A 24,026-nucleotide genomic window follows, 5' to 3' on the forward strand; every position below is an offset into this window, starting at 1 on the left:
CTGACAATTCTACTTGATTTGAGACAAATCACTTCTGTTACAATAAAATGAATTTCCTCTTTCTGGACTGCAGGATTGAGGAAGATATCAGATTCTTCATTCTTGAATCCAGTAATTAAGTCATTCATTTTCCCTTTGCTAAATTATCTTTTTTTTTTTTTTCTGGTCAGTCCTATCTTTCAAACTTTTAAATAACATTGCTGTTTATAGTCATGTCATGAGGGATCAAAACACAAACACAGGCTGGCTACAGGATGGGATTTGTTCAGACCAAGGGCTGCTATGGGGCCAGAGATTGAAGCACTACTCAGAGCAACCTTAGATAAAGTCAACACAGGTTAGAACGAGTGACTCCAAGCATCGCTGAAGGAACAGAGGCTGGGCCATGTAGGTTAGCTGCCTTTAATCCACGGACAGCAACAGAAGATAAGGGTTAGGGTCCAGAACAGTATAGGACCCACTGCTCTTAAGTTAGAATCAGAGTTGGGCTGTTTCTTTGTAATGCATCTTTTAGGAAGTGATTTCCCACTAGCTGGAAGTGTTCAAAGGGAAGCAGATTGTCTATCTGATTGTGTTGTGGGAGAGGGAGATCAGAATTAAAGAACTTCACCTTGCCTTTCAATGCTAACATTCTAGTGTTTAGCAAGTTTCACTGGTTTTCTTTGAAACTACTTCATTCTCTGCCTGTCTTCTTTAAAAAAGAGAATGGGATAAACAAGCCCTTCTTATCAAACCTTTTGTGTCCACTAGATGACTGCAGCAGAGACTGTTATTGGTTCAACAAAAATCTATTTTATCTTCCTCCTTAGGTATATAACTAGATGTACTTCCCAGATTCCTTTGCAGGTAAGTATAGACACATGACCAAATTCTAGCCAATGAAATGTGAGAAAAGATGTTCACTACTTCCAGGTCCTGCATGCTCCTTTCCCCAATAAGTTAACTGAAACTGTCACCCCCATACAGAGAGCCACACACAACAGGTGGAAGGAACTTTGTCCTCTTCTCCCCTTCCCCTACTTGACTGTCCTTCCCAGGTGGAACACTTAACTCACACTCTTAAGTGAGCAACAATAAGCTTCCACTGTGTTTAAATCATTATGCATTTTTGGATCAAATTATTAAGGCAGCTTGGTCCATATTAATGCACTTAGAAACTCATATAACAGTACAGAGGTATTCTTATTTCTTGAAGTAGAACCTAAATTATTGAAGCTAAAATCTCAGTTTATTTTCTTTGATATGGTCCCAGAGACTAAAGAATATTTTAATGCAAGTATCCAGAAGGTTTTTCTTTTGAAAATATATATAACTTATATTTAAAACATTACCATGTTTGCTTTTTTCTTAAAATATCATATTTGTTAAAATCTATTTGAAGATATTTAAACATTTTAAAATTAATTAGCCCATTTAAGGTGACAAATTGGATGCATTTACCCAGATTTCTCAATACACACTATTTAAATTTTCTTCATTTCTGATAACTCTTCAGGTTTTCTCATGTGGTTACTTTCACATGGAGTGCATTCTGCATTGTGGAAGAGCTTGTACTCAGAATTATGTCAATATGGACTTTTTAACCATTTCTCTGTAAAACACAGAAACCTTCTCTAGACACTTTTCACAAGACTTAAATGATAAAATATTTGATGGCTGGACAATATTGATGAGGTTTATAATAGGATACATACCAAACAGGCCTATAAGTACACCAATAAAATAACAAGGACTCAAAATGCCCCCCCACTATTGTGTATAATTAAAATGCACACACACACACACACACACACAATTTTTAGTAAAACTAATCCAGAATTACACATCCAAATAAACACTATCTCCTACAAAATAGTCACTTTGGAAGGCTTATAATGAAAACAATTCCTGGATTCTTCTTTTGAGGAAATTCAGTACTTTATATTTATACTTCATATTGCACATACACACACTTTCCAAATAATATTACAGCATGACCAGTGAGCCATAATACTCATGAGAAATATATATTTTAATTTTTTTTCTGAAAACCAGTTTGGTATGAATTCACTAATAAGAGAGAAAATAATGACAAATATTTCATTTTCCAGGCCCTTTTTCCCCTTGAGAATTTGGTACCATGCTTCATATTTTCAGAGTTCTTTCATCATTCTTCCCAAGAATACTCCATTACCTTTTTTTTGCAGTGCCAGGGATTGAACCCTGGGCCTTGTGCTTGCAAGGCAAGCACTCTACTGACTGAGCTATCTCCCCAGCCCTCCATTACCTTTTAATTAGAGAACTTCTGTAATCACCAGAAACAGACCACAAATCAATTCATCATACATGTTCCATTAGAGGAAAATAAAAATACAAAAACATCTATATGTCTCACCTCCCATCAAACCTGTGCTTCAGGAAATCAAAGAGGGCTTTCTGCATCATGTCTGTTACCTTTGCAGAGGTGAGAAAAAAAGAATGAGGCAAACACATGCAGAGAGAGAGAGAAGACAAAAGTGAGAGAGGTGGAAGGGGGGGCACTATGACCCAGCAGAGACCTCATCATAGCCTAAGGGCAGTTCCCAGGGAAGGTGTTTTCCATGCATCCTGAAGTGCAGTTGCTCATTTCCCCTTGGTTCTCCTCCAGGGTGCTGAGGAGTCAACCAGTGGCGTTCATCAGACCCAACCCAAACCTTCTTTCCCCTTCCCCTATTAGGGGACAGAACTGCTGCCAGAGGATAGCAGGCGGACTTTGGTCACAGGTGCTGGCCATCCTGGGGTCACCTGAGTTGTGCTTGCCTAAGGTGGGGCCTGGGCCCACCTGTCCTGCTAGTCTGTGCACATTGGTGGAAATTCTCCACGACCAGGGCAGATCTTTGTTCTGGTTCGTCACTCTGACACTTCCAACTCAGAGGAAGAGAGATGGGATTCTCAGATCTGCTTCAAGAGATTAATTAATTTATTCAACAAATGTGCAGTAAGCGCCTACTAGGTGAAGACATTGTCCTAGGTGAGTGGAAACAGTGTCTTGCAGGTTGCCTACCTTCAGATTTGAATGCCACATCACGCTTATTTCATACCCATGCTAGCTCAAAACCCAGATGGCAACATCTGAAATGTCATGCATCTAAGTCTCTACTCTGCCTTGTTACATGGTATTGTTTAATTCATTTCCAGGGTTCAATGATGTTTTAAATTTTTTCCTGTACCTGTCCTTAAAAACAAATAAGCCAAAAAATATTTGGTGTAATAAGCCATAGTCTTCTACTATTGGGTGAAATTGGTTGGTGCTTTCAGTGTTTGGGTTTTCTGGAAGACTATTCCCTTGTGCTGATCATTCTCTATTGTTTCTAATAATAATGGGAAATGACTGAGACAAATACAGTACTTTTCTTTGAATTTAATGCAGAGCAAATCTTTTCCCAGCACTTCCCATTGTAAATGATTTGAGGGAGATATTTCTAAACAATGTAATGCATAAAGATGAGACGTGTGCAAGAGAGAAAAGAAAGGACAAAGGGTCGCAGAAGCCCCATGTTGTGCCACCCGCCTTCACATCCTGAGAGCTGGCTTCCATTAGTTCCTCCATAAAGAGACCCTGGAGGAGCAAGTGCAAAAAGGACCATCTCCTGGGTTCTCAGTCAAGAACTGAAGAGTAACAGATGATATTTGTACCTCATAACCTTTCAGTGACGGCCCCACTAACACCACCGGACGCATTGATGGCACAACATCGTAAGGAGGAATGTGCTCCGTCTGAAAGAGATGATTCAACATGCGTGACAAGGTGCGGTTGAGCACGCCTCCTCCACAGTCACAACATTCACAGTTCTGGGGTTGAGCCATAAATGATTACCAAAGATCCCCACTGGGGAGGCTCAGCCCTTATTTTATAGCCATTTGGGTAACTAAGATGGAGATTGCAGGCATGTATATACAGGAACCTTAACAGTAAGTTTAAAAAGGAAATACAACTTACCACTTTTTGCTTCTGTTTTGCTAAAAGACAACAATGAGAGCCATATCAAAATACGTAATCTCTGTAAATGATAGTACATGAGTTTACAAGGGGAAAGAATGCACCATTGGTCCTTAGTCATCCTCACGGCTTCCCTGTCACCCCTCTGTGGAGCACCGCCCCTTTATTTCATTTTGGGCATGTCCCTTTTAAAGACACATGAGAAACAGGTAACTCCCTGTACAAATGCCCTTACATCCTGATTTCAAGTTGGAGGCGTGGTGGAAGCTTTTGGCTAGTCACTAATCATGGGTTGTTCCAGAGCTGAGCATAGTACCCAGTATGGCTGAGGACAGCTGGTCAAAATTTGATACAAAGAAGCATGATACAAAGAATAATGACTTGAGCAAAAATGACTGTCACCTCAATCTTGTGTGTTTGGAACTTTGGTGAACCAAGAGCTAATTCTGATCTTTAAATGTTTTTTTGACCATTTTCTGGAACACTGCTACTTTCTTTCTACCATGTTGCTTTTAAACTTCAAATCAATTGGTAACTAGTCATTCCTGGTTTTTCCTGTTTGTAACAGTGAGAAGCTGCAATGCCCTTGAAAGTCCAGCAAAAGTGAATAAAGCAACTATCTGACGAAAGAACCAGGTGGGCCCTGTTAGTTTGGGGACAACCATGACAAGTAGTTGGGTTCACCGTCCTGGAGATCAGGAGGGATTCACATGAACAAGGACCAGAGTCTCAGAACTGTTTCAGAACCAATCCAGTTTTGACATGCAGGAATATAGCCTTGGACCTGCCTTTCTGAAATGGTACTGTCAGATGCCTTAATGCAATGTCAATTCTGGGTCAGAAAGACATTAGCCTATAGGAATCAGAGGATGTGATGGAAGAAATATTCTGAGTGGCTCTTTCTATAATTCCTAAAGGCATGAGAAATTCCTGATTGAGCTAGCACTGTCCTTTCATTAACATTAATTCCAGGGGTCAGCTGTATGCTATCCAAATAGGCAAAAGGGGTCATCTGAGCCCTACCTCATTCTCTGCTTTAACCCCTCCCGAACCTCCACAGTGCAGGCCGTACCAACACATCCTAAAGTCTCACTTGGAGACTGAACACAGCATTTTCTTGAGAGTGTCCAACTGTTTTACTTTTCTGTTGGCCCTTAGCATCTTGAATTCTGTTGGGTTCTTGGGTAGAGTAATGAACTTGTTGCAAATTGGTTTACAGAATGAACAGTGACTACCTCTGGTGGTGGGGCAAATAAGAGTTTTTGAAATTATATTTTAATGATCTGAACTTTTAGGTCATTAGTATTCTTTAAATCAAAACAAATCATCATAGAAAACAACTGAGCAATGAAATATTATATAAAAGGACCTTAAAATCAAGCCTTTAATTGATTGCAAAATTATTAAAAATGCTTGCATGTGTATTCCAATATTTAAAAAAGAATATATTCCATTAAAATAATATAACTAAATCCCTCACCTGTTGATGTGGGAGTTGCTCGAAATGTCCCTGATACCATTTCTCCCAGACTTGATGAGGAATTTCCACTTGATTTCCTATGATAGAGAAAGAAACTCCTCAGACTCTTGGAAACAGAACTTGAGAGTATAAGACTTTCTTTGGCCTTAATTCTACTAAATAATTCAAAGCACACCAAATCCTGCTAGAGAGAGCAACTTCAAGAATCTGTTCAAATGTTTTCTTTGACCTCATTTCTCAGAGGAAGAGGAGAACTAACGTGGCCTGGAAATACTTTGCGAAAGTTACTCAATACAGAAATTAGGCAAAAGGATCCCTGGCTGGAATGTCCTGGCGAACTGCTTTGCTCACCCCACATTAGTCACCAGGTACCAGTCAGATGTCAACACAGCTCAAAACAAGCGGAAAGACCTGAAGTAAATATTTCTTCTTAAAAGTGATTATGGGGGTGTGGTCAGAGTTAAGAACGGACTATAAGGAGTTCCTATTATCTGTGCCCTGAAATGGAAGTTCATCAACATTGGTGTCTTGATGGGTACTTTGGAAAATTCCCTGGAACCTGCAGAGGCCTGGGGAGCTGAGCTTCCACGTCCCTGCTTTTCAATGCCCTTGAGTATGACCTCTAAGTTTCCCAATCCAATTCCTCATTTTATCTTCGTCACTCCTCCTTGTTGGACCTTGACACATCATAGCGTGTCTTTGAGCCTTTCCCATCTGTCGATGCAGAAGCTGCCTATACCTCTTGAGGGTGGTATAAAGGTAAACAGGATCCTGAGTGTGAACTTGGCTTTATTACTGCTCCTGCCACAAAGTGAGCTTTTAGTTCAAAAATACATAACAACATTATGGATTAATAATAATAGTTATAACAAAACTTTGAAATGATGATAATTCCTTTATTAATTTATTTAACAAATATTGATTTTGTATCCCAAATCTAGGAGCTAAGAATATACCAGTGGGGCTGAGAGACAAAATTCTTTCCCTTTGTGAGTCACTTTATAGTGGGAGATGTCGATGCTAAACAAAATAATAGATAAATATATGATACTTCTAAGAGTCATAAGTGAAACAGAAAATTTAAGTCTAGGAAAGGATTAGAAGTATGGGGAAGGGGTGGGTACAGTTTTAAATATGGTCGGCAGGAAAGGGATCACTGCAGAGGTAGTCTTTAACAAAGATCTGAAGCAGATGAAGGAGTGATCTGATGGAAATGTGAAGGAAAGTGTCCCAGTGAGAGGGAACAGCAAGTGCAAAGGTCCTGAGGCAGAACCATGTGTTCCCAGGTGATTTCAAAGAGGATTGGGGAAGGTAAAACATCTAGAGAAGAGGGAGCAAGAGGAGTCATAATTAATAGTTGTTTAGGCATGTTATTCACTTAAAAGATTAATAATTAAAAGTGGAGTTAACTTAGGACAAAGGCAAAAAAGACCATAAAAAATAGAAGAGTTTTTGAAATAACAAAGGATTCAACAGAAAATGGAGGTTGAGGGTCAAGAGAAAAAACTACTTCTGTTTCAGGGTTTCCAAGGAATTATAATACATCCATGCTTTAGTTCAAGCTGCAACACATATATGCAGGAGTAGGAGTCGGATTTCTCTCCTCTCAAACTGGGCTTGTATTCCTGGGACCTGCTGCCACCTGCACTGAGGCCTACGTGGCTGCTTCATTAGTTCACTAGAGGCTGACTCGTCCGAGCTAGACAGTGTCTTCACCCCAATACCAGGAGATGGGGTGCCACCAAAAGCTCAGGTGGAGAGAGGGCTACTAGTACTGTCCATGCACCATCACATTCTGCATCCACTCAAGAGTCTTTTTAAAAAGTTTTTCTGGTGGAGCTGGGGATTAGAACCCAGGGTCTTACACACCCAAGGTAAGCACTCTACCAACTGAGCAATATCCCCAGCCCAAGAGTCTCTGAAAGTGAACCAAGAAAAGCCATGATGCAAGTTCAGCTGCTCTGAGCAATGATGCCCGGTGACTCTCAAAGAGGAGAGCGTGAGTTCTAAGGAGGGTTTCCTGAGGCCACAGAAAACCATCTCCGCTGTGGCATTTGTGTGGATTGCAGGAGTACCGGGCTTCAGCATATGCCAGGGGGACTGTGAAACCTGAAACCTTTTCGACCTTAGAAATACCCTGTACAGAAAAGTATCTTTTCCTTTTGAAGCACATATTTTTAACCTAATAAGAAAACTTGAAAAGTCATCTAATTTTCCTATAAGAAAGAAAGAGTGAGCTGGTTTACAGAAAAAGGATGGGACCTTACCCTCCGTGAAAACGTCCTCGTTTCTGTTCTTGCTGAATCCGTATGTTCTCCAATCTGAGTGGACTTGGGATGAAGCCAATCTCACAGCCCTCTTTCACCAGCCTCCCTATCCACCAATCATTGTTGTATTTCTGGAATGCAGAAGGAAAACTGCTATCAATAGTAATTCGCTCATCTTCACATTCCAGGAATTAATTTCAGGGGACCAGAAGAACAAAACACTATTTATATGATATACTATATGATATTATATCTATGACATACAAATACTATTCATATCACACTATAGTTTACTACATTACAGTAAATATTTTAGGTTCATAGACTAAAGCGGGATGCTGCAGATTTTATTCTGCAAAGGCCCAGATAGTAAATATTTTAGGCTTTGCAGGCCAGATGGTCTCTGCCACAACTACTTGAATCTGCTGTCCTAGTGTGAAAGCAGACACAGACAAACATAAACAAGTGAGTATGGTTGTGTTTCAATAAAACTTTTCTTTTCAAGTAAGGCAGTGGGCCAGCCTCAGCCTGTAGGCTATAGTTTGTCAACCCTGACTAAAGCCAGGTCCTACCCTTTGGATTCCTTTGTTCCTTGTCAAGAAGCCCTAGCTTAGATATTAACCCCTAGTCAGAAAAGTAACTGGCAAAGATTTTCTCCCATTCTGTAGGCTCTCTCTTCACACTCATAATTGCTTCTTTTGCTGTGCAGAAGCTTTTTAATTTGATGCCATCCCACTTATTGATTCTTGGTTTTATTTCTTGAGCTTTAGGAGCCTTATTAAAGAAGTCAGTCTGCCAATATGTCAGAGTGTTGACCCTATGTTTTCTTGGAGCTGTTTCAGTGTTTCTGGTCTAATTCTTTGATCAACTTTGAGTTGATTTTTATGCAGAGTGAGAGATAAGGATCTAGTTTTTCTTTTACATAAGGATATCCAATTCTCCCAGCACCATTTGCTAAAAGCTATCATTTCTCCAATGTATGTTTTTTGTCTAAGATTAAAGTACTGCAACTATGTGAATTTGTCTCCATGTCTTCTGTCCTATTCCATTGGTCTTCGTGTCTATTTTAATGTCACTACCATGCACTGTTTGTTACTATATCTCTGTAGTTAATTTGAAGACAGGTATTGCGATGTCTCCAGCTTTGCTTTTTAGGTTTAGGATTGCTTTGAATAGTCTGAGTCTCTTATTTTTCCATATGAATTTTGGACTGCTTTTTGTTAGAATTCAAAAAACTTAATACCAACAAAACCAATAACCCAATCAATAAATGGACAAATGAGCTAAACAGACATTTCTCAAAAGAAGAAATACAAACAACCAACAAATGCATGAAAAAAAGTTCAGTATCCTTAGGAAGCAGAGAAATACAAATCAAAACAACACTGAGATTTCATCTATTACAGTTAGAAAGGCAATCATCAAGAATACAAATAATAATAATTATTGCTGGCAAAATATGGGGATAAAGGTACACTTACATATTGTTGGTGGGACTGAAAATTAGTACAACCACTTTGGAAAGCAGTATGGAGATTCTTCAAAAGACTAGGAATGGAATTACCATATGACCCAGTCATCCCACTCCTTGGGATTTATACAAAAGATCTAAAAACAGCACACTATAGTGACACACGTATATTAATATAAGCAGCACAATTCACAATAGCCAAGTTGTCGGTCAGCAGACGAATGGATGAAGAAAATGTACATCTACATGGTGGAGTTTTACTCAGTAATTAAAAAAAAAGAATGAAATTGTGTCATTTGCTGGTAAATGGATGGAACTGGAGAACATTATGCTCACTTAAATGTCAGTCTCATAAAGTCAAGTCAAATGTCTTCTTTGATATATAAAAGCTAGAGAGAGGGGAATGGAAAGAGAAATATTTTTTTTTTCAAAAAGGGAGGTGTCTCACAAAAATAGATGTGTGACCAAGAGAGTAGTGGAAAGGGGTTGAGAAGGAGGGAAGGGCATGGGGAATTGTTAGGGAATGAAATCTATCAAGTATGCTATGTGTATGTATGAATTTATCACAATGAACAATATATATGTATGTATACAGATATATGCATGTACACACATATGTATACACATATACACACACATATATGATTATAATGTACTAACTAAAATAAGAATAATATATGGGCTATCCAGAGTAGAGCCAGTGGACCTAGGCAGGATAAGGGAAGGTGCTGAGGAATGAGATTGATCAAATTACACTATGTGCATATACAAACATAACAATGTATTCCACCTTTATGTATAATTACAGTGCACCAATAAAAAAAATTCAAAAAGAAGCCCTAGACAATTCTTCTGGAATAGATTTTATCAGGTAAAATATGAATCAATGTAAATGAAACTATAGAAGCAAAAGACAGATATATCTCAGAGGAAATACATTCAATACTATGTTATTTGCTAAAAGTTTTCTGGTAAAATTTTCATGATACTGTCTGTAGTCTACTCTATTTCAAACAGATTTGCAAATTAAGGTTCATCTTTTTATATGAAGAAAAGGAAGTCTACTCTTATAAAGTCTGAGCCTATTTTAGATTTGTAGGAAGAATTTTGGGAATAATTTCCAAATGGACTGAAGCCAAAAAGAACTCCAAGATTTCCACTCAAATAGGCTTCATGACATGTAAACTTGAGACACAAGTCCACACAAAGGTTTCAACCAATGTGAGGCAAGATGCTGTCAACGTGGCCTTATTTGATGGGTCAGCAAAACTGTATTTGTAATTATTGATTTGCTGAATCGTAGGGCAGGAGGCAATTTAGTCCAAGTCACTAGCCTCAAGGGAAGGTTTCAGCTAGGTCATTTTTAGAAAAAAAATATATCAATCCTATTATTTAAACCGTCTAGAGATGATTATTCCAAAAACTTCCTACATTATTGAACAAGATAAAAGTGTCTGTGTGTGTGTGTTATTTCAAAATGTAATAACTATATGTAGGATGATCTGCTTAGCTTAAAGTAGAATTTCCACGTCTGTGATACTGACACATTTGAAGGAAGCGCGGATGGTTTCCTTGAATCATTACAGCATGAAATTCTGAGTAACTTTGAGTAATTCTGAGTAATAGTCTCACACTCAGAAGAAAATGACATGGTAAGATGTGGACTTCATTATGCACACAGTTCCTGTACGAGGCACATATGGCATGAAGTATGAGCCTGCGTTGAAAGAAACATTGAGTCGACCCCACAGAAAACCTTAACAATCAAGGTCTTGGTTTTCCTCACTTTCCGGTCTTTAATTTCAGAATAACAGGCCTGAAATAACAAGTCTGTTTATTTTGTAGTTAAGAAAAGGCAAGTGGACCCTTTTAGAATCTTTGGTGTATAGGTCTGGAATTTAAATTTTACTGTGGTGGGGACAAAACAGACCATGAGTCATAGTTTCCTAGGGCTTAAGTTATTTCCTGAAATTAAGTTAGCCCACTGGAATACTAATTTGTTAAATGGTACCCAAGTGATTTTAAAAGGCTTCCTAAAATGTATAATGCAACTTCCCAAAATGTAGGAAACATCTTAAGCAGAGTGAGAGTCTGACTCAGCGAGGGTGCAAGTTATTTGAGTTGCTTAGTAGTAAGGCACAATATGAATTCAGAGCTTAATTCACTAATCATTTGACTTGTGGGACAAGCATAACTGTCGCTTTTCTTTGCAAGCAAGACTTTTCATTACTGAGAAAGTACTTAGAATGGTGCATAAGAGGTGGCTGTCTAAGTAAAAGATGAGAAGAAAGACTATGACTTGATTATAGAAATGTGTTCATTTGTGTTGTTGATATTCCTGGAGCTTGTGTCAGCTTTCTGGAGAGGTCACCTTAGTGTTGCTCCAATCTTTTTCAACTTCATTCCCTAAAAGGATTAGAACTTTCTCTTTCTAAAAAAAAAATTGTTTTGGTACCAGGAATTGAACCAAGGGGCACCCAGCTACTGAGCCACATCCCCAGCCCTATTTTGCTATTTTATTTAGAGACAGGGTCTCACTGATTTCTTTAGCACCTCGCTATTGCTAAGTCCAGCTTTGAACTCATGACTCTCCTGCCCAGCCTCTGGAGCTGCTGGGATTATAGGTGTGCACTGCTGCATCTAGCTAAGATTTTTTTTTGTCTGATTTTTCAAAATCTGAAAACAGTGGTTCTGGTCTACATAGGATTACTAGCTCAATACCATACATCACACTGCCAGGGTAAGTCCCTGATTGACAGGTATATAGATCCAAAAGCAACCCACAGGTCAAATTAGAATATTGATAGAGAGGAGCATGAAGGCTCCAAACTCCAAGTAATGATAAGGAGATAGAAATGTTAATTACCCTGATTTGATCAGTACATAGTATCAATGGATCACATTATACCTGATAAATATGTATAATTATAATGTTAATCTGAAACTTCAAAACAAAGTTTAAGGAGATGGAAATGTTAACTGTCCTCATTTGATGACCACATATCACATACATGTATCAAATGATTGCACTGCATCCCATAACTATGAACAATTAAAATAATAATAAAGAAGAAAAATACTGACAGAATGCAGGAAAGCAATCAAATACAGCAGGGTTAGAATGTTTCTGGGAGTGTGCATGTAACACGGGAGAACTTCCCTTATTTTTTTAAAGTGTTGCTTCTCCTTAGAAACACTGGGAGTTTGCAACTAATGAATACTGCTTGGGTTTTTTTTTTGTTTTTTTTTTGTTTTTTTACCTAGGGTTAAACTCGGGGGCACTTAACTTACTGAGCCACACACCCCAGCCCTTTTTTTGTATTTTATTTAGAGACAGGGTCTCACTGAGTTGCTCAGAGCCTCCCTAAGTTGCTGAGGCTGGCTTTGAATGCACGATCCTGCCTCAGCCTCAGCCTCCGGAGATGCTAGGATGCGCCATCTCGCCCAGCAAACTTGGTCATTTTTTATGGAAACGGTGAGATAGAATCAACTTAACCACTCACATGCTGAGGTGCCTGTTACAGGCCAAGGGTCCTTGTCTTCTAGGCAAATGTGGGTATCCTCACCTTGTCTGCCATGGAGAAAGTGGAAGTCATCAAGTTGATGCTCCCTCAGTTTCCCATTCCCGAGCTCTGAGCTTTCTATGCCCATATACTCATCTTTTCCCCAAATGTAACTGAATAAGTACCCCTCTTTCAAGGTCCTCTCAGGGTCTGGATCCCACTTTTCTTGCCTACTCAAAAATTTTACCCCTTGGCCCATCTCTCCTTCTCAGTTGTTAATATCAACCTTATGCAGGTAGGTGGCTCCAGCAGCTCCCACCTTGAAAGAAGACCTCCTTTAACCTGGATCCTCCTAAGTCTACAGCCTGGTCAGTGTTAACCCCCTTGCAAGCACTGTCCATACATGCTGACCCATTGCTTTGTGCTCCCTTGTCTCCTCATCCCACTTTGTTTGGCTTCCATCTTCTGTTTCAAGACAATGGACCCACTGATCTCCATGCTGCTGAACCAGACTACAGAATGCAGAGTTTCAAAGACAATGACTTTCAAAAAGGATTATATGTTTGCACATCTCATTTTGGACTGGGGGGCAGTAAGTGCAGGTGGACTCAGTTACATTATATGATGTGTTTATGTTTATAACACTCTTCGGGAACTCCATTCTCAGGTTTCGCTTCATTGTTCTTCATGCTCACTTTTCTTTAAAATTCTATTTCTCACCTCTAGCCGAGCTAGTGGAGGCTATCTAGTGGAAACATCCTCCAGGGCATGGTCCTCCCCACTTGTACAGAATAAAGAGTTTCAAAGCAGATGAGACTTTCCACCAGCCTAAATCCTGTGTCCATTCTCCAGATGTTGTCTCCTCCCCTCTTCTCTAGACCCTCACTCAATCAGTCATTCCTTTTCCTTCCAATTTATTTTGCTGGATTGAACATCTCAGCATGGAAAATAAACAAATCTTCCTCATCCTGAAAAGTAAAAATGTACATCGAATTTTAAAAAGGCTTCTGTAGCCCTATGCTATCTTCCCCTGGCTAAAGCCCATTCTTCTTTGAATCAAAGCGTTTAGGAAAAAACACACTGCAATTTCTACTGTCTGGCCTCCACATGATGTGGATAAGGATCTTTCAAGCACCTTTAAAGGAAGGTTCACAACACTAACCAGTGCATCTAAAAGCAAATTCATAACAATGTTCACCCTTGCAACAAATCTGCTCCCCTCTCAGTCTTCTCTGCTTTGATAGCTGATACTAGAGGCTAATGGCACCCTGTATCCTTCCAAGCCAGCCAGAAAAACTGGTCCTCATCCCTCATTTCTCTTTCCCTTGCTTTCCCTAAATCCCTAGCCACATGAAACCTTCATATTCTATCCATTTGCTCTTTAACTCTCTTTCCAAACCACGCCTTCTCTCCATCTTTTCTGCTACCTCTACTGTCCAGCCTCCAGCATGCCTTGGCACCTGTGCCATGCCCTTGCCCACCTGAGTTATTCTGCTTAGAAGATTGGTTATATCTGTCCTTTATTTCAAATTCCTCTCTAGCTCCCTGCCTGGTGATAAAGACCAGTCTGCTCACCATGGCCCAAGAGATCATTTCTGAAATCTGGCCCTTGCGTCTCTGATCCAGACCCTGCTCTGTGTCATTTCTACACTACCCACCAGCCACACTTCTACCAAGTGCCCAGCCCTTGCCCCAGCCTGGACTCCCTCAGGTTTCAGGTTTCACCACTTCTGTAGAGCTTTATGCTCTCCTGATCTTCCTACTTCCCCACCAGATGGTCCCTCCACCTCTTCCTGTGGGCTTCCATAACATCAATCAAATATTTCTATAATAGAACCTGTCATCCCATGCAGAAACTATGAATACTTATCCATCCCTCCCACCAGACTCAAAGTTCTCTGTCCATGGGGACAGTGATACTTATGTCTGATTCCCCCATGCCTAGCACAATGTCTGACAATAAGTAGAATTTCAATGTACCTGGTTTGAGTAAGTGAAAAATTTTGATGTCGCTATTCTATATTTCTAGATGTGAAGCCTGAAGTTTTCCTTAAGGGATTGCTCAATCCCTTAAGTATTGCTTCCCAGAGTTCTCTGCTAATTTTTTTAGTTCTAACATTTTCTTTCAATGATGATATACTCTGGTGTTAATTCCAATATCAGTCCACAGGACTATCACACAGTGTTTATAATTACAACATTCCTTATGAGTAGTCCCTTCTGGGCAGGTGCCATGCCACCAAACTCATGCTTCCCTAAGTTGGATCCATAGATCTATGGCTCTCTAGCCACACAGGGTGATTAAAAGATGGGATGGTAAGTAGCTCAATAGTGAAGTGCTTGCCTCACATGCATAAGGTCCTGGATTTGATCCATCCACCAAATTGTTTTTTGTTTTTTTGTTTTTTTGTTTTTTTTTAAGGTAACCAGAGAACCAAATGTCTGTCCTAGATCCATCCTATGACTTCAAGGATAGACCATGATCCAGTGTTGTAAGTGTATAGTAACACAGGCAATGATCTCAGGCTTCTACCTATCAGTGAGACTGAAGTCATGTGGAAGGCACAGAAAATTGAATTGAGATACTACACTGGCAGCTCCTCAGTTCTCCTCATTGGTGAGTTTGGCTCAGAGTTGATTCCAAGCTTTGGCTTTATGGCAGGTGAAGGGATGCAGTGTGTCCTACATTTACCTCTTTAATGTGTAGAAAGTCCTTGGCATCAAAGGAGATGGCTGTGCTCGGAACAGGCACATCCTCATCCAGAGCTCCACAATAGCTCACATTCGTCTTCACAGCAAATGCTACAGGTTTGGACTAGAGACAGAACCGCAGAATAAGAAGTGAGAGAGGGGTGAAAAGAGATGAGCAGTTTTCATATTGCAATGCATCATAAGATGATTGATGGTACCAGGCAGCAAGAGAAATCACTTTCCAAAGAGGGATTCTATTAGGGTTTATATTCCCAGGTAATTTCAAGAAATCTGCAGAGTTGACTCTGAAAATGATTCAGTCCTATCAGCCCCATCACTTTCCCTCTCCTGTGGTACTTTCCAACATCCCAAATAAAGAGCTGTCTCCTAAAGTATTAGGGGGGATGGAAGAAGTGGGGACAGTCTGCTTTGTTCTCTAGTCATAGAAGTTATTTATTTTGGATGGTAACAAACATCCTCCCACCTTAGGATGCAAGAAATATGTCCTGGATGTTTAAAAAAAAAGGTTGGGAGTTTGTAAAATAAGTATTTCTAAAATAGTCTCATATCTAAAAACCTATAAAATCTCATGCAGGAGAATATCTTGTCTGACAGGGAAAAAAAGGGGCCAAGATGAAACCCAATAGGCAGAGTTCTTCTTTCATTCCTCTCTAGCTTACAAAAGCTGATTCTGAAACTCTTCTTATACAAATTCTTCCCAGCAAAGCACTCTTGAGCTGGTGCAGCTTTGAAGGGGCTAATCAAGACACCAGTCTTGGTTAATGGTGCTTCCATCAATATCTGGGTCACCATAAAAGCCACAAAATAGATTCTTAAAGAGAATTTTAAAACAGGAATTAGCCACATATGAGACACAAGGTTCCTGATATTCTGGACTGCTTTGTTACTAGTTCATTTATTTGCATAGGGAATATGGCTTGGGGGGGAGTCAATGGTTGAAGCAGGACCCAAGTTAGAATCTCACTGATATACACAGGAATCTCACAGGAATTACTGAAAACAGAGAACAGATCTGTAGATGTCAAAGCAAATGAAGACATCTCAGGCACCTGCATCATTCTCTCATTGTTCTCTAAAAGATTTTATTGTAAAAAGAGAAAAGGGGGGGGGAAGAGAAAAGGGAAAGAATTTACTTTATTCAGGCTTGAGATTTTCTTTTAATAATTAGAAAGGTTGGATCAACACATCTTCGGAGTCTGTCATACAGGGCAAAAGCAAAGGCTGGCCATGACCCCTATTTTTTGTGTTGCTACTGTACATAAAATTTCATTTGACAAAAGGGTCAAAGGAAAAAGAAAAAAAAATAGAATGGGAGATCAGTAATGACTCTTCTGGTTCTAAAATTCAACCATGAAATCTATTCTGTGTTGTTTCCTGTGGGTCCACAGGGAGAGGAATATCTGAAGGTCTAATTTGGCAATGGCTTTTATCACACGTTTGTTGCTTCTGTCTGAATTGTTCAAAGTGAAAAATTTAGCCAGGTGTGGTATGCACCCTGTAGTCCCAGCTACTCAGAAGGATGACGCAGGAGGATGATTTGAGCCCAGAAGTTTGAGAACAGCCTGGGCAACATAATGAGACCCTGCATCTCAAAACAAACAAAACAAAAACAAAGTTCTGGACTTCACACTGAACTTGAGATGGAAGATTGAAATCTAGATAGAGAATAGCAGAGGAACCAGTAGGGAATACATAGAGCTGTGTGGCTTGTAATATAGGCTATGTAACAGAGAAGGGGAGCGGTCAAGGTCGGGTCAAGATCACAAGCTGGTACCTTAGGAGGTTCTCTGCCAAACTAGGCACAGCAGGCTTGATATTGCCACATTGACAATTTAGAAGATGACCAATAATTCACCGTAAAACCAAACATAAAAGGATGAAGGTTCTCAGGAAATGGCCCTCTGGGGATAATATTAACCAGTCTTAAAAGTAAATGGACCAGGGGTTGGGGTTGTAGCTCAGTGGTAGAGCACTTGCCTAGCATGTGTGAGACACCCGGTTCGATTCTCAGCACCCATATAAATAAATGAATAAAATAAAGGTCTATCAACATCTAAGAAAAATATTTTTTTAAAAGAAGTGAATGGACCAGAGGGGTTTGCAATTTGGAGCTTTATCAGAATAATCAGAAAACAATTATTTTAGAGGAATAACATAAGGCAGGGAAAAGGCAGCTGACAGCTGCTGAGCAACTGTCAGTTTTGGACCAAAGAAGGGCAAGAAAGTCACCTTTGCTCTCTCAAGCTGGATAGCTGCTTGCTGTTCTCTCTCCTGTCGAATTGCTTCCCGATCCTCTTCCAAAGAGACATCGGAGTCAGATGGCCTGCTTGTGTAGGAATCCGCTGAACCCTGGAAAGAACACAGAATAGCTTAAGTGAGGTGATGTGTAGCTTAAATGTCACAGCTGTAACAGCATCCCGGGGTGAGTTCTTTTCATTTGCATAGAATTTGATGCACGCACTCTGTGCCTTATTGCAGATATAAATTTAGATGGCAGAATATAATTATGCATCTGAGTTATTTGGAAGGTAGCAATGTTGTGAAGGAAAATATTTTGACTAGATTAAGTGCTAGGAAGTAAACTGCAAAGAAAATGATGCAATGTTCAGCCCCAATTCTAGCTTAGTACTATCTTTATAGTAAGCCCATACTCATTTGTGGAACTGAAGTTTTCTTCCATTCTCTCTTTTGCGTATACTAAACATCTCAAGGAAAAAGAGACTCAGTTATTATAGGAGCTAAGTCCTACCTGTATTTTTGGGTTACAGATCATCAATTTGTCTGAGATTTCAACACAACATAGCAACATCTTACATTAGCAGGTGATTTTCCAGTTTCAAAGTCAACACTATGGAGATCTTTCACTATTAAATTTTCAACCATGGTCCTACAATAGTCAGTATATAGTAATATGGACACTGGGAAGAAAAACACCTTGAGGACAGAAACAGGGATGTTCTTGTTGAAGTCCATGCCCAGAGGGCTATTTGTTCAATATCAAAATGTATCTTGATTCATGTGGCCAGGGGACTGGAGGTGCTCATGCCATAAGGAAAGATGAATTCTAGAGCAGTCAGTTAAAGATATCTGCCCCACCCTCACCCTACCTCCAAGTAAACAAGCCTGGAGGCTTATCTTCAGCTGCTAAAGGAATATCATCACTCTTACAATTACTTTAAGAGGGCATTAGAAGTTGCTATTTGCATAGATGATGACATTTAGACAGGAGAGGTATTGGTAGTATATGCTGTACTCAGCATGTTTCATAAATTATGAGCAAGCATTTTTGATAAGCATATATCTATCTACATAGTGGAGAACTTACTGTCCACTGCAAAAAAAAAAAAAAAATTAAGATAAATAAAACATTTTAAGAAGTGGTTGATTACAACTGGCCCTTTGAAAGTTTTTCTAAACTTGGAAATGTTTATTGTGGGTCTGGGAGTGTAGCCCAGTATGCACAAGGCCCTGGGTTCAATTCCCAATACTACAGGAAAGAAAAAGAAAAAAAACATTAAAAAAAAGTTTATTATGAATTTGTTGCCTATGAGGACAGTTTTGTCTTTCAGCAGAGAGCATCATTCCAACTGGGGTGGTCTTTCCTCTAATAGAAAAACCCAGTAGAGATGTTCCTGGCAGCCTAGAAGATTAACTCCCAGGTAAAGGTTTTATCAGAGTTCTCAGGCATGGCAGAGTTCTACCTTGTGACTCTGGAACACACTTCCGAAATCTTTATGCCAGTTACTGGATCACCCTGAGACAGTCTTCTCTGGAAAAGAGGGGCATTGATTGCCCACTTCACAGGATTAAATGGAGTAAGATACGAGCCGCTTATGTTTACTGAGTGCTCACTGTTGCACCCGCATGGGGTGAGATGCTTTGTACACCTTATCACTCTGAATCCTTGCAGCGGTAGAGAAGCTGAGATTTCAACTTCATTATTTCAACCATAAAGCCAGCAGCAGGTTGAAAGTCCATGTTAAGTAGGCACACAGTAAATTATCTTTCTTATCTCCATGTCTCTGTGCTGACATTTCTACATTGACTTAAAATAAGAAATAAGAGATTGTATTCATTTTTAAACACACTTATACATATACAATAGCCCATCCTGAAATGTAGCCATGTTTCTTAACAGTATTTGCTGTATTAAAAAAAAACATGCTATAAATTTGATAACTGCAATGTGTTCTATTCCATGTAATGTAGCACTTTTGAAAGTGCCCTTTACAGAGGAAATATATTTGTTCATCAAATTATAATTGAATTCCTCTGTGCAAATCTATGGGAGGAAAAAATCTGAACCTACAAAAGGGATCAATGTAAGATGATCTTTGCAGATGTATTCATTACCTTAAAGAATATCTACCTTGAAATCCTTTAAAATAGTGAGTTCTCTCAGAACACATATTTTGTCCAAAGTTATGTACACCTGTATAAAATCCAGACTAAGTCATAAAGGAAATGATGTTGCTAAAATACCTATGGGAAGAGTCTGGAGTTCATCCTTGGCTGTGCTTTGCTGGCAGTATGCTAGGCGGTGCCGCCCATTCCAACGTGTTGGATCGGCTCCCCAGAGGACTCTGGACCACAAAATGATTACAACGTGTACACCAGGAAGAAGATACTTGCCTTGGTGGGGAGTATGTGCTGGAGAAAGCTAGTGACTATAATACACAAGAAAGCAGGCTGCTTGCAAGAGCAATGAGTCAAACAGCTAAAATACGCAATCCAGCTTTGCTACCAGGAGACAGCTAGTTTCCTGAAACTACCTTGACGATTTTTGAATCCTGGCATTTGATCATCTCTGAGCACAGAAGAAGCAACTCAAGGACTCCTGCAAATATGCTTTATTTTGAAATGTGAACTAGACTGTAGGAATCCCAAAATTACTTAATAAGTTCTACTCTGGCCAATTTCTGTTTACACCCCTACTTCTAAGAATATTGATGGAGAGAAAGATAAGGTACTATGATACCCAGTTTCATAATTAATACTATATTATCACAACATTCATTCTGTTTTTCTTCAATGCCATTTATATTTCTCTGAATATGAAAATCATTCTGGCTGTCTCTCAAAGTCCCAGTGAGTGACAGCAGAGGCCCAACATCAACAGCCCAAATTTGACCCATGGACATAGTTCTGCTGGCTTGGTACTGATTTCTTGCTTTTATTTATTTGTCTTGAAATATTTTTTTCAACTGGTTGAAAAAAGAGTACAAACGTGTCTCAGAAGAAAGGAGGGGAAAGATAAGAAAGGATCTGGGCCAGAAAAAATGCTCACAGACTTCTCAATCCCCAGAACCAGGGGTCAAATAGATTCCTATTGTATATAAATTCAAATAAACAAAACAACAACAACAACAAAACCCAACATGAAAGAAAAGGATCTGGCTCTTTACAAAGGCAGAGAGGGAGAGAAGGGCAAGCCAGCCACAGGGAAGCCAAGAGAGACCTCCTAGACCAGACCACAGGAAGGACCTGGGAAGAGCAGGGGGCTGTGGCAGGCTTGGTAAGGCTGGTAGGAGGGGGACTACCCAGAGGTCTGGAGAGACATTTAACAATCAAGAAAAGAGAAATGGCAAGAAGGAAAATAAGGCCTCCCTGCTAATAGGACAGAAATGAAGATGTGAAGATTAGTAGCCCTGGCCATGGCTGGAAACTGCAGTTCCATTAGCTTATAATTTTCCAGAAATTCATTTCATAAAATGGGTGAGGAGTACAGATACTTCACAGAAGAAGATCTATAAGCAATCAACAAACATATGGAAAAATGTTCAACATCTCTAGTAATAAGAGAAATGCAAATCAAAACCACCCTAAGATTTCATCTCATCCCAATTAGAATGGCGATTATCAAGAATACAAGTAACAACAGGTGTTGGCGAGGATGTGGGGAGAAAGGTACACTCATACATTGCCGGTGGGGCTACAAATTAGTGCAGCCACTCTGGAAAGCAGTGTGGAGATTCCTCAGAAAACTTGGAATGGAACCACCATTTGACCCAGCTATCCCACTCCTTGGCCTACACCCAAAGGACTTAAAATCAGCATACTACAGAGATACAGCCACATCAATGTTCATAGCTGCTCAATTCACAATAGCCAGATTGTGGAACCAACCTAGATGTCCTTCAGTTGATGAATGGATAAAGAAACTGTGGTATATATATACAATGGAATATTACTCAGCCATAAAGAATGATAAAATTATGGCATTTGCAGGCGAATGGATGAAATTGGAGAATATCATGCTAAGTGAGATAAGCCAATCTCAAAAAACCAAAGGACGAATGATCTCACTGATAAGTGGATGATGACACATAATGGGGGGTAGGAGGGGTTAGTGTTAGGGTTAGAGTTAGGGTTAGGGAGGGGAGCAAGAATGGAGGAAGGACTGTATAGAGGGAAAAGAGGGGTGGGAAGGGTGGGGGGAAGGGAAAAAATAACAGAATGAATCAAACATCATTACCCTATGTAAATTTATGATTACACAAATGGTATGCCTTGACTCCATGTACAAATAGAGAAACAACATGTATCCTATTTGTTTACAAGAAAAAAAAAAAAGCACATCAAAAAAAAATGGGTGAGGAGTGATCTACTCAGTTTATCAAGTGATATAAAATTGGGCTGTTAACTCATATGAGAGGCAGGACAGTGACTAGTTCCTTAAAAGTTCTTCAGCAGATACCGTCACAAGTCTCATCTTCAAGTTTCTGAGGAAACAACTAAACCAACTGCAGACTTGGGATTTCCAATGGGAAATAAATAAATAAATATATGTATATATGATATTTTTATATTTATATAGAGAATATCTATTTCTATAAATATTTTTCTCATATATACACATATATACACACAAACATACAGAAGTATATGAAGTGTTTGCGTGTGTGTGTGTGTGTGTGTGTGTGTGTAAAATTATTTAAAACGTTATAAAAGAATGCGTCCTATCCAGGCTCAGAGGCAGCAACTTGGGAGGTTGAGGCAGGAGAATGGCTTGAACCCAGGAGTTCCAGGTCAGCCTGGGCAACATAGCAGGCTCTCTTGTCCAAATAAATAAATAAATACAATAAAGAATGCATCCCAGAGAACATCAGAAGAAACATATCTTCCTGTTAACATAAGACCCACTCTTTTTTCACTTGAATTCAATATTGAAAGAAAGATTGTAGCCTTATTTCTTCCATGAACTTTATTGAGTATGAAATACAAAATGCTGATAGAACCACTGGAAAATCCTTTTATAGTTGCTTCCAGATAGAGGGAAAATGATCTCCAGTCAAACAACGGAAGGGCTTCTCCTTCACAGAGAGGAAGTGAGAGCAGCCCTGGGCTTTGGTGGCCGGCTGTGTTGGGTTTACACCGTCTCCAGCTCTTGTTGGCAGTGGATATTGGGCAAGTTATTTTAAACTCCTGAGTCCCAAATTCCTTCCTTTGTAAACATGGGTAACAATGCACCTACTGCAGAGTTTCTGGAAGTTTGATTTGAGATAAAATATTATTATTTTTTTTAACCATTATGGGGGAAAATTCAGGAAATGTAAGCAATTAATCTTTGACTCCCTAAATAAAGGTTTGGCAGCTTTTCAACAATAAATTTTTGGTCATTCCACAGTTCTAGGATATAGATATTTAAAAAGAAAAAAAAAACAGTTTTATTGAGGTATAATAACAGTATGAAATTCACACATTTTAAGTGTGCAATTCAATGAGTTTTAATAAATTTACGGAACATAATTCACATACAGCACACTCTAAAATTAGAACATTTCTGTCAGGTCAGAGGAAACCTTGTACCCATTTCAGTCACTCTCCATTCTTATCTCCAGACCCAGGCAGACACTTACTTATCCTTTTAAAGTTGAAATAAATGTTCTCTTTTTAGGAATGATTTTCAAATGTGTCTGTATCACTGAATTGTAGCAAGGAATACAGAATCAAAATCTTGCTATTTTGGGACCATTGGCCTATGTGGTCCAACAGTCCCAGGTCTCTCACTAACTAGCTTAGTTGTCCATTCACAGAACACTGCCCACCTACCAGACCCTAGAGGGGCAGTGACAAAAGAGAACAGCTAGAATTTTCCAAGATTCCTCCCCCTTATGCAAAATAGGGATGAGACCCTTTTCAGGGTCATTTTGGGGAATGGACAGGCAACAGGTAGAACTCAGTGTACAAGCCTTGTCCTGGTACTTACACCAGTGCCATCTAACAGAACTTTCTGCAATGATGGAAAGTTTTGGTGACAGACACATGTAATTATTGAGCACCTGAAATGTAACTAGAGAGACCCAGATACTATTGACTTTTTAACTTAATTTTTTAAAATAAAGTTTTATATCCGTATAATTAAGAGTTTAAACATTCACGTATTGCTATGGTTACCCTACTGGGCAATACAATAGTAGAAACAAAATGTCAGTTTTCCTTCTGGATCAAATAAGTGAATGTTAAATGTGGTATAAATTAGCACTGTAATAACTGCAAGAAGTGGACTAAGCACTGGTAGAATCGTGTCACTCCCAATGGACGTGAGCCTGCTTCTCTCCACTGAGCTTGCAATAACTCAACTATGCAGTTTTCCACACTGGAGAAGGAACAGTCCTTTCTTTCTTTCTTTCTT

The 24,026-nt window shown here is 39.4% G+C and overlaps 1 protein-coding gene across 6 annotated transcripts in view; it reads right to left on the minus strand.

Annotated features, from left to right (window-relative positions):
• The window catches only part of Cacnb4 (calcium voltage-gated channel auxiliary subunit beta 4), a 246,846-nt gene that overhangs the window by 25,393 nt on the left and 197,427 nt on the right, over window positions 1-24,026 (minus strand). For 5 of the 6 annotated variants that reach the window (XM_047544605.1, XM_047544606.1, XM_047544607.1 and 2 more), the window contains 7 exons: window positions 17,621-17,740; window positions 15,372-15,494; window positions 7,706-7,836; window positions 5,439-5,515; window positions 3,959-3,978; window positions 3,655-3,735; window positions 2,375-2,433 (listed from right to left, as the gene is read on the minus strand). In XM_047544605.1, the coding sequence (XP_047400561.1) occupies window positions 2,375-2,433; window positions 3,655-3,735; window positions 3,959-3,978; window positions 5,439-5,515; window positions 7,706-7,836; window positions 15,372-15,494; window positions 17,621-17,740 (611 nt within the window). Of the gene's footprint in view, window positions 1-2,374; window positions 2,434-3,654; window positions 3,736-3,958; window positions 3,979-5,438; window positions 5,516-7,705; window positions 7,837-15,371; window positions 15,495-17,620; window positions 17,741-24,026 lie in introns of those variants that run through there. The other variant, XM_047544611.1, reaches the window with a different exon arrangement.

This window comes from Sciurus carolinensis, chromosome 3 (genome assembly GCF_902686445.1).
Source record: "Sciurus carolinensis chromosome 3, mSciCar1.2, whole genome shotgun sequence".
Taxonomy (NCBI): Eukaryota; Metazoa; Chordata; class Mammalia; order Rodentia; family Sciuridae; genus Sciurus; species Sciurus carolinensis.